The sequence below is a fragment of the Vidua macroura genome, chromosome 11 (assembly GCF_024509145.1).
Source record: "Vidua macroura isolate BioBank_ID:100142 chromosome 11, ASM2450914v1, whole genome shotgun sequence".
In the NCBI taxonomy this organism is placed as follows: Eukaryota; Metazoa; Chordata; class Aves; order Passeriformes; family Viduidae; genus Vidua; species Vidua macroura.
In genome coordinates this window covers 22,223,946-22,235,110 of record NC_071581.1, presented here as the reverse complement: position 1 = coordinate 22,235,110, position 11,165 = coordinate 22,223,946, and the positions used below count along the sequence as shown (strand labels likewise).

Here is an 11,165-nt window from a genome sequence, read left to right as displayed (position 1 = left end):
TCATTAATGGAGAAGTGAGAAGACTTCGATGTGGCTTCTGCAAATGCATCTCAAGCACCCTGAGGTCTTTGAGGAGCTGGCATATGTGCAGATAGAGGCCACTTGGGGTTCCACAAGGCACTGGACAAGGATCTTACCAGCTCCAAGAAGCCTTAGAACAAGACTGAGAGTCTCCCTTGGGCAATTAATCCATTAAGAGGAAAAAAAGCTTTCATAACGTATGGGAATTGACAGGCAACTTCCCCAATAGCGGAGGGTCGAGAGCTGATAGCAAGGGTCAATGATGGCAAGAAGTTCTTTAGAGCAACCAAAATGCAACTGAATGTAGACCGTGCCAGGAAAACAGTATTAAGAAGAAGTCAAAATACAGCTAAAAGTGCTGCCTATGGAGAAAACAAGTATGTTTCCAGCATCACACCTGCCCCATTCCTCAGGTGAGCCTGGTGCTCCTGGATCAAAACCAGCTGACCTTTGTGGAATCTTGCACTGCCCTGAACGACCTCAACTCAGCAGGGTGATACTGTTGCCAACATGCGCCTTCCAGCTTCAAAACCTTTCCCTAATAGGGAATCCACTCTAAACTTCCCCAAATTAAGTTCATGGTTCACAATTTCGTGTTAAATGTGAAGCCCTGGCAGTGCTCTTACTCCAAGTTCCCTGGCCTTCAGTTTTAAAAAACAGAGTGTAATTCTACATACAAGAATTTCTTCTATACAACCTTCTGGAGGACACAGTAGTTTTTTGGAAGAGAGAAGAATCCCCACAATGCATGGGAGGTTTTCACAGCAGGACCCCAGGGTATCACTGCCCTTTTTGCTGCAATCCCAGGGGATGATCAGCTGTGCTGGAGGTCTGGATTGGGAGCCAGTGTCGGTGGCACAGCCCTGCCAAAGGGCAGCAGGCACCAGGACACCACTTCCCTTTATTTAGCAGATCCCAAAGCCCCAGATCAGTGTGCTGGAAGAGCTGGAAAGGTTCCTGCCTTAGCACAGGAAGCAAACTGTGCACTGTCTGCACTTCAAGGCCGACTGCACAACGCACAAAAACAGGGCAAGAGGGAAATACTCTCCTCTATTCCCAGACAAAACCAGCATTATCCACAAATCCCAAATGCATTTCTTTTCCCTTTTCATTCTGGGAGAAGAGACCAGATTTAATTGTTTCCCCCATCTGGTGCACATTCACAGTACGTAAGAATGAGTTTAGTTTCCCATACATGTGTCAGATCAAGACCTCAGGGAGAAAGAAGAATCTGCATTTCCAGAAGCCACATGCCAGTTCCCACTGGCTCTGCCACGCACAGCACGAAAACACCCAAACCAACCAGGATTCAATATAAGTTGTTCACAGGATATACCTTCCAAAGGGACAAGTACAAATACTACATAATGAACAGAATCACTTTTAAAATCCATGTATTTGTTTAACCGTTAAAAACAGACAGGTACAGAAAGAGGTGGCCAAACCAACAACTCCCTGCCGCTCCAATTAGTGTTGCCTGCGCGCTCTGGGAACGTTCTTGCGGAACCAAAGCTCTGGACACCTTTTCTGGCAAGAGCTGGAGACAACTGGCAGATGATTCCCGACTGTGTGAAGGGCTGAGGCAGAGCCACAGGCCCAGGGCAGCTCTTTCATGGTGTCTGGCTTAACGCAAAGGCATTGAGAGAAAAGGTTGTCTGGGGGTTATGTCAGAGAGTGAGAGAGAGCGAGAGAGAGAGAGCACGAGGGACACCACACCAATGTCAGGGAATACTGGAAGTTCCTCTTTCCCTGCCACTGCAAGAGGAAAGTACAACAGATCTGTGGGTCCCAGAGTTAGGATAGAGTTTGGAATTAGCTTGGTCCCATGGATATCAACATCACTTGACAGACTCAGAGCTAAAAGCAAGGCAGGAAGGCTAAGGGCAGCAGAACTCCACGTGTTGCACACACACACACTCTCTCTCCCTCTCTTCAGGCTGTCTGAGGCCCCAGCAAGGCCAGCTCAGGAGCTTTTCCCATCCACCATGTAATAGCGATACATTAAACCTAAGACCAGTGCTCCGATGATGGGGATCAGCCATGTCGACCAGAAACTACGGGGAGAGAAAAAGAAACAACAAACTAAAACATACACGCCACAGAAACCAGAAGACAGTACCTAGTTAATAATCCATTCCCAATATTCATCCCTTGTTACACATCCAGGGAATGCCTGGGAGCTGTACCCACAGGTTGGCCCCCTAACCACGGCCACAGCTGGGGCAGGCCCCACTGTCCCCGTGCTCAGGCTCTGCCAGCCCCCACGAGAGGCCCAAGTGTGGCCTTGTGCCTTAGAAAACAGCAGCTGGATGGATGAAGTTTCCAGCTTGGCACATTCAGAGACCAGTGGGGGGGTTTGTTGTTGGTTTGGTTTTATTTTCCTTAAATAAGTCAGGCTGTAATTTGTGTTGTACAAACAACACTGTTGACTCAAGGATGGCAACGGCTACAGCTGTGCCCCAGTAAATCTGCCTTGCTCAGACTCCAGAGGCCACAGGCTCACCCTCAGCAGCCTCCTGAACAAAACCTCCTGCACCAGCTGCAGGAGACCAGGGCCTGAGCTGGTTCTAAGGATTTTCAACTAGACTGGGCTGATCATGGTAAAATCCTCCAAAAACCCACCCGTCACTGTGTTGTGCCACCCCTCGGCCCACAGCACCCACCCAAACAACCCCTGTGGTGACAGGGATGCAGCCAGCACTGTGCAACACCAGTGCATGGGGCAGAGAATTCCAAACACTGGGATGCTGGTTCTGCCCAGCACAGAGCAGAGCCGGGCTCACATCCAGCAAGGGAGGTGCACACTCTGGCACTTGCTTTGGAGTATCTGCTTGCCAGGACACTGCAGTACATCCCCAGGGATTTTCCTGCCCTTTGGATTTAATATGCAGCTCTATGAACAGCGTCCCAACCCCTCCATTTCTCACTCTTATTTTCAGGACATACTATACCTTGTTTGGCCTGAGGATGTCCTACTTGGATTCTGGAGGAGGAAAGAGTGAGTTAGCAGAAGAACAAAGGAACATTAAACGTGTGCTAATAAGACAAGCCTGAACGTGTGATTACAAATAAGAGGGAAAATAACCCTCCTTTCCCAAACACCCCCTGTCACCAGTGTGGATGGTTTTGGGGATGTTTGCTGTCATCTTCATGTTCTTTCCATCAATCCAATTGGTTCCACCCAGTCACCAGCTTCATGCTGGAACTTGCACCCCTCTCAAAATAAGGCCCTGCTTATTACATCACAGTTTTGGGGTGGTTTTGTGCTTCCCCTTTATTTATTTGTACATTACTGATTCTCTCTCTTGCTGCCATCTTTAAATTACACTGGAACCTCCTTTTAAAACACATGATGCGCTCTGGAGAGAGCCTTCAGCTGTGCACAACGTGCTGGACTTACTGATCAGAAGAGAAAAATATTTGAATAAAGTATTTAACTCAGATCCCAGGGAGCTGCTCTGATCATCACTGATTTCTGTGCACAATTTCAGCATGTGATTCTGTTTATGAATCAGAGGTGAGTCAAACAATAAATGTTAAGGTGAATATGTACATAATCACACAGCTCCATGTCATAACTAAGCATAGGCTTTACCCAGCCTGAGTTATCCTTGATTTCCCTGCTGACAGCTCCCTTCTGGATTCCTGCTGCTCTGCAAGTGGTCCTGCTCAGAGGAATATCTCCTGAAAGCCCTGTTGAAGGCAGAGCTGTGCCCTGTCCGGCCTCCCAGCCCAGCCAGCTGCAAGGCACATGTTTACCTCCCAGCTGGGATTCTATTTATTGCCTTTCCCTCTCCCCATCCCTTCCAAAGGCATTTTTGCAACACTCTGCCTTGTTCTAGTCCAGGAGTACCTGAGTGTTAAGCAACACCACTGATCCCTGAGGCAGTTAACAGAGAATTCCTGTTTGCCAGCCGGCCCCTGTTGCTGTCTCCTAGCTCGGAGGGAACAACAAGGAAACTAGTTCCGTGGTCAGGACACAGCCAGAAATGCAAAAAATGGTCTGTGGCTCAAGGTGTGGAAAAAACATAGCTGCTGCCAGCAGAGAAAGGGCACAAAAACTCACTTCCAATTTCACACTGAGGTGCCCACGGAGGTTCAGAACAAAAACAAAGGTAGAATTTGCTTGGGAAATTTATTCATGTGTAGTTTGCGTAAACATAAAGCCACAAGCTCACAGGAAAAAAGGGGTGGAAAAAAAACCTCCAATAGACATGTGACATTAAATAAAAGCAGAAAACTGAAACGCTGAGAGCTTACCTTAGAACCTTCCTTTTCACGATCGTTCTGTCAGGCGGAAAAAGAAGAAGAAAGAGGTAAGTGCTGACTTCAAAGGAAGGCTGCAGCCTTTATGAGGGAATTGTTCTGTACAAAGGTAATTGCCTGGGCTCAGTTTTCAAAGAAGTCCTTCCTTTGGCACCCAAAGGCAGGCAGAAAGGTGTTTGTGCCCCTGGGAAGCCTCACCCTCCTGAGCTCAGAATTACAAGGCAAAGGTGGATTATGCTTCCACCAGCTACAGAGGGAACCCATGAATTCAGCTGAAGTGCCCCGATTTAAATGAAGTGAGAAATCTGTTCTGAATGGTGGAAGGAGAAGACTAATTTAGTTCAGTTTCCCCAGCAGAAACCCTGGACAACACAGGGACTGCCTGAGCCCCTCGACTACTAACTTATTTCACAAGACACACCTTGGTGTCTTTGGGGGTTACACGAGGCACTCACCGGGTGGACCTCTCCAATGTAGTACTGCTTCAGCATTTCCCTGGCGTCTGTGGAATGCCCCACATCTTCAAAGCTCTCAGTGGCATCTCTGCCAGCTTGTTCAAGCAACACCTCTTCTCCACCTGGGTGCTGGAAGAGAAGAGTCCAGGTGAGCCAAGGGCTGGATGCAGAAAGGCACTGAGGATGTCATCAGCCTTCCTCCCAGCCCACACCGCTGGACGCCTCAACCAACACCATCAATAAAATCTGACAGAGGTTCAATTGCCCAAGCTCTCCTCAGGAATTCACAGGCACCACTGGAGGAAAGGATATTCTACTTCTTCAGGTACTACAAAAATGATGTTTGGCTGACTCTGCACACAGACGTGCAATACTGAACTTGATCCTGTGTACAAACCACCAGTGACATGGGGGGAGGAAATCAAGAAGTACCACAAAAATGATACTGTTTAACATCATACACTGATTTCAGAGATCCAGAGCTACAACAGCCAAATCCCCAGGGAGCTCCACAGTGACAGTGCCACTGCTGTGGGTGGCAGCTGGTCACAGCTGACTCTCAGATGGGAGGAACTGGCACAAACCCCGGGTGTGGTTCTGTTGTCTCTGGTGGGCTGGGCTCTGTCCACTGTCAATGTCACAATTCCAGGAACAGCCTGGCCATGGAAAGCACTAACCACAGACCTAGCAAAGGACAATCCCTTTACAGCCTGAGTGGGAACCACCAGCTAATCCAGATACACCAATAAAGTGGTCACACATCCCAGGGCACTCACAGGGACTAACCCAGTTTTCCAGGGCTTCAGGCAACCAGCCCTGAATTGGAGAAGAGACACTGGGCTACATTTCAGATCAAAGGACCAACACACCTGCTTCTCTCTGTCATATCCTTCTCCTTCCCTCTGACACAGAGCAGTTGCCACCCCTCCTCTTGCTTCAGTTTGTCTGCTTTTGCTGCCAAAAGTCTGAATATTCCCTCCAGACCATCCCACCTCGTCCCAAGCACAGGATGGACACAATCCAGCCCCCTGGGTTGCTCCGGTGCGTTGCTGCAGGCAATCCTTGTATCACAGCTCTTTATTTGGAATAAAGCCTTTATTGGCCAGGTATGTCACTAAACCAACACAGAGCTTTCTTAGGAGCCACAAAGGGCAAAGTGGAGGGACACAGTTGGTCACAGGCTGGCTGAGCTGGGGCACCAGGTGAGGTTCCATGGCTCATTCCCTGTGTCTGGCTGCAGTTCTTCTGGCTGCTCCTTCTCCCACAGCAACCCTCAGGCTCGCTCAGTCCCAGAGGAGGCAGATCAGGGACTGCTGGATGTTGTCTGTTCACATTGCTCAGAACAACTGTCCAGTTTCCAGCTAAGATCCACTGAAAAGCTGCTCATTTACCTAAGACTTTTAGAATAACTCCTTAGGGTTGCCTCACCAGAAATCTCGTATTTCAGACAGGAAAATACCTGAATTTTAAGCAGACAACCTTCTTTTCCTAATAATTCACCCTAGAAGGATAGATAAAACCCTGCAGCAACGGGGAACGTGCAGTGGATCTTTCAGTCTCTCCACAGGCAAGAGACAAGAGGAAAGATAAAATTCAAAAGAGAAGGAGAACAGTAAAGTTCACTCTTCTTTAGGTCTCTGGCTCTGAAGCCTTTCTATGCACTTGCTAAATCCACAATTATTTATTCGTGCACATCTGTCTTTCGCTGCCATCTCCAAACCCCCAAAAAAAAGACCTTCAAAATATTTTGGCATCTCCTAATTCTGAAGGGCTCTGTCCTCCAGACAGCACTGCTGCAGCCAAACAATTCCTACCTTGTCCTAGCCCAGCAAACATAAACCCAGACTATTTGTACAGGAAGTCATGGGCTCTGCCACAAAACTGCCCAAATCTGCAGCTCAGCTGCCGCAGGAAAACATGGAAACAGTGTTGCAAACTATGGAGGGGAGGAAGACTGCTTACACAGGGGAAACAATGGCTGGAAAATGTCCGTTTCTGACAAGGAACAGCCAAAAGCAAACCAGAAGGAGAGAGGTGACAATAAAATTGGGTCCTCTGTGCCACTGGACCTTCAGCACACACAGTAACAGTGACTTGGAAATGAGGGCACATCCCAGACTTCCATAGGGAGAGAGCCTGGAGTCCCCTCCCCACAAACCCCAAGAACCTGTCTGCAAATGTCTGGCTGGGAACTGCTGGTACAGAACTGCTGGAGACACAAACGAGCTCAGAGCAACACCAAGCTCCAGGACTAATTAGATCACTGTGTCAGGTAAGAGAAAAGATCACCAGGTTGAGGAGGGGTGGAACTTTCATTCCTAGTGCTCAGAGCTAAAGAAATAAACCAGGATAGGGACGAGTATTCCCGTGCAATAAATCATGTGCCAGCACCATCCAAGCCAAAGCCAAGGACGAGCAGTCACCTGGACGAATGATCCACGCATCCTGCACAGTGCTGGTTGTAAGGCAGGGAAAAGGTTTTCCAAAAACACCTCTGCAAAGCTGGAGCAAGTCAGCATGAGGAGACTCAGAGATGCCTGGTGCTCCTCCTTCCCTTGAAGAACACCACACCTGAAACCAACTGAGCGATTTGGGTCACTGGTGTCACAACCCAGGCTCCTTCCACCTGGAAACTGGAAATGGATTCCTGCTCACACTTATCACGGGGATCAGGAACGGCAGCATGTGCTGAGACACAGAGCTGTGGGGGCTGCTGTGGCCTGTGGGCTCAGATAACAGACACAGGAGCTTCCTGGAGAAATGTGGATCTCCAGACTGCCCTAGTGGTATGTGAAAATGGAGAGAAACTGTATCCCTCCAGCAGAAGCATAAATAAGTCTCTTACAGATTGTGCACAAGTTAAAAGCTCAGATTTTGATACTGTGTGGTGAAGTGTGAGCCTGACAGACCCCAGAGCACCTGCAGGAGGTACAGCTGCCTCCTTCCACCCCCACTCACCCAAGCACACAGCCCCTCCTGCTCCAGCCACAGCCTGCACATGCTTATCTAGATCACTTCAACCAGCAGTAATAGCAGGTATCCTGGTGTGGTCCAGTTACCCAGATCTGGGAGAAAATAGATCACCCTAAGGCTCTCTTAGATTTTAAAATAATCACATTTCATTTCAGGCACAGCACAGGAGATTGCATCTCCCAGAAACACCTGCAACACTTTGTGCTGTCTTTGCACATCTCCTAGATTTGATTATGGTCTTACAATTCAGTAAATTTTGTTCTGTGACAGATGTCTTGTTACTCCTATTACACATAATGTGAGCTGGAAACTCAAACTGGCCTGCACTTCCAGCAGCACACGGATTTCGGGCTGGCTGACCTGCAGCGTGTGATTTGCAGGAATCATGAAGCCAAATTCAGCCTTTCAGCGGTGACTTCTTCAGGATTGCACAACGCCACCCACGGAAGGTGCCAGCAGTCTCAGCAATCCCAGCCAAATCTGCGAGCAGAGGCCAGGAAGGGCACCCACCAGCTCCTGCTCCAGCGCCCAGGCGGGCGGGGGGACACGCGACAGGACCTGAGCTCTGCAGCTCCAAACCAGACAAGCACTCCTGGTGCCCTCGCTCCCCGGCACTCCAGAGGGTAACAGACACAAAGAGGAGTTCTGCCAATAAATTAGGCCTTGATCTACAGCTCCCCTGTGCCAGCAAGGGGTGTGCACAGCACAGTGTTGTGTCAGCCACGCTGGCACAGCTCAACAGTGCCCTTATTCTTCTCCCTCTCCCTCTCCCTCCAAGTAGGACTTTTTATGTCAGAAAAACACAAATGGGGAAAAGGGCCTGGAAAGGACAGAGTGAAATATCATCTCAGGGTGAAACACCATCTCAAGGTGACACTCAGGGCACTGCTAAACCTGGCTTGCTGGAGGGACTGAAGTGTTTTTCTGGGCTCACTTATAATTCCTAAGGTGTCCCAGGGAGCAGATCCCAGACCTCATGTTAGAGAGAACATCAAGGTTAAGACTCAACCTCCCTGCAGCGTCCACGCTCTGAAGCACAGCACAGAGACAAGTGTAAGACAAGATTCAGGGCTCCTGCAACTGCTGACCCAAGCTCCAGCTCGTTCTGGCTCTTCCTAAACCCTAACCCAGCACTTTCTTATTCAGAAACCAGCTGTGAATGGCTTTTCCAAGTTTTTGCCTGGTCTTCCCCTGCATCTACTTAGCCTTTGTGCACCCACAACTCCCTCCCACCAAACTCTCCTGCCTGGAGCAGAGAAGGCTCGGGGGGACCCTCTGCCTGTCCACAGCTCCTGCCAGGAGGGGACAGCCGGGGGGGTCGGGCTCTGCTCCAGGGAACAGGGACAGGAGGAGAGGGAACGGCCTCAGGCTGGGCCAGGGCAGGCTCAGGGTGGAATCAGCAGGAATTTCCCCATGGAAAAAGGGTTGTTCATGGGCAGGGGCAGCCCAGGGAGGTTTGGAGTCCCCATCCCTGGAGGTGTCCAAGGAACACCTGGATGTGGCACTCAGTGCTGGGGACGAGGTGGGGATTGGGCACAGCTTGGACTCCATGGTCTGGGAGGGATCTTCCAGCCTGGACAATTCTGTGATTCGGTCATTTTCTGGGCCCAAAGAAGAAACCAGATTGTGTCCAACTTTATAAATAAATACTGAGAGCTGCAGAGCGAGGCACAACCTCCAGCTGCCAGGTGATCACTCCCTCCTGCCTGATGCACCTGTACCCTCTCCACGGCAGCTCTGTCACCCCACAGCACACAGGCTTCAACCACGTGGGCCTGCAGGGAAACCAGAGCTGAATTCAGAGCAGCAGAACCAACAAGCTGGAACAAGTGCATTCCAATGAAGTGTCTTCTTTGGAGCTGGTTCAGCCCAACCTTTGTACATTGCCCTGCAAATGCCACAAAGTCTTTGCTGTTATTTTAAGCTGGGATAAACCCCGTAGAGATTTTCATAGAGCCACAGAATCACAAAATATCCTGAGCTGGAAAGGACCCACAGGGATCATCAAGTTCAACTCCTGGCCCTGCACAGAGCCCCCAACAATCCCACCCTGGGCATCCCTGGCAGTGCTGTCCAAACTCTCCTGGAGCTCTGGCAGCCTCGGGGCTGTGCCCATTCCCTGGGGAGCCTGGGCAGTGCCAGCACCCTCTGGGGGAAGAGCCTTTCCAGATATCCAACCTAAATTTCCCCTAATACAACTTCATGCCGTTCCCTCGGGCATTACTATTTTGTTACTATTTATTCCCACTCCATTTCCAGCTCTCAACAGTTAGGACACCACTCTCAACCTTCTCAAAACCAGAAGACAAACGCAGCGAGTCTCGAAGGATTTTTTGTCCGCACAGCCAAGGGGAAGCGGGGATTCGGCAGAAGCTGCATTGTGTGCAAAGCCCGGGTGCGTGGTCCTCTCGGGGCAGGCAGCAGACTGGTGCCTGCGGTATCACTGTCACCTCCTCCTCCGAGTTCTGGGGTGCCCCTGCAGCCTCCACTGAAGTGCCCCGACCCCGCTCACCCTGAGGGAGGTCCCGCGACTGAAGGAAACCTGCACCTCCCCGGCACCTACCTGAACAGGTTCCCCGGGAAGCCTGGAATCCCCTCAGAGGAGCCCAGCGCAACCCCTGCCTCCGGCTGGCCGCGGCCACCGCGACCCGCCATGCCGTCCGTCCCCCGGAGGTGAAGCGCGGCCGTGGGGCCCCGCAGAGCCCCGCACAGCCGGCCCGGGGAGCTGCCCCAGCGACACCGGGACCCCCCCAAACCCCGGCCGGGCCTGCGAGCCCCCTCCTCCTGCAGCCGGCCCCGGCACCTCTGTCCCCACGCAGCCCCTGACCCCGCAGGGCCCTCCGGCCTCACACGGCCCCGGCCTGTCCCCGCTGCCCTCAGCCCCCAGGGGCCGGGCCGGCAGCCCCACTGCAGGCCTCACCTCCTCCAGGAACCGGGTCACATCGTACACGCGCCCGTGGATCACCAGCCAGGCCTCACGGCTGGAGTTCCGCTTCGCCACCTCCTCCAGGGTGAACACGGGCGCGGGCCCGTCCCCCGCCGCCGCCGCCGCCGCCGCCGCGGCCTCTCCGCGCCGCCCGCCCTCCATGCTGCCCGGCGCGGCTCCGCGGAACGCGCGGCCTTGACCCGCGCCGGCCGCCGTAGCGATGACAACGCCCCGCGCGGTCCCCCGTTCCGCTCGGAGACCAATGGGGAGCAAGCTAGAGGGGGGCGCTGCCGGCGCAGCCAATGGGAGGGCGCGGCGGCGGGCGTGGGCCAATGGGGAGCGGCCGGGGCGAAAGGCGGGAAACGGCGCGCGAGCGTCGCCTCTGAGGCGGCACCGGGGTCGGTGCCCTCAGCCCCGGAACCGTCAGTCCCCGCTCCCCCTCAGCCCCGGGCCCGTCAGTCCCTGCTCCCCCTCAGCCCCGGAACCGTCAGTCCCCGCTCCCCCTCAGCCCCGGGCCCGTCAGT

The 11,165-nt window shown here is 52.2% G+C and overlaps 1 protein-coding gene across 1 annotated transcript; it reads right to left on the bottom strand.

Moving 5' to 3' along the window:
* Positions 1-1,398: 1,398 nt before the first annotated feature.
* LOC128812913 (cytochrome b5) lies at positions 1,399-10,833 on the bottom strand. The gene is made up of 5 exons (XM_053987578.1): positions 10,636-10,833; positions 4,743-4,871; positions 4,282-4,308; positions 2,973-3,004; positions 1,399-2,075 (listed from the first exon to the last, which is right to left on the bottom strand). Exons 1-5 carry the CDS (start codon positions 10,801-10,803, stop codon positions 1,985-1,987), a joined length of 447 nt encoding a protein of 148 aa, XP_053843553.1. The 5' UTR covers positions 10,804-10,833; the 3' UTR covers positions 1,399-1,984.
* Between the last annotated feature and the right edge of the window lie 332 nt (positions 10,834-11,165).

Bases quoted from the DNA above. Each gene is read 5' to 3' on its own strand.
- LOC128812913 (XM_053987578.1), bottom strand. From the start codon at position 10,803: ATGGAGGGCGGGCGGCGCGGAGAGGCCGCGGCGGCGGCGGCGGCGGCG. The intron at 4,309-4,742 runs GTGAGTGCCTCG...TCCGCCTGACAG, and splicing joins ACATTGGAGAGGTCCACCCG to AACGATCGTGAAAAGGAAGG. The intron at 2,076-2,972 runs GTATAGTATGTC...CTCTCCCCGTAG, and splicing joins ACATCCTCAGGCCAAACAAG to TTTCTGGTCGACATGGCTGA.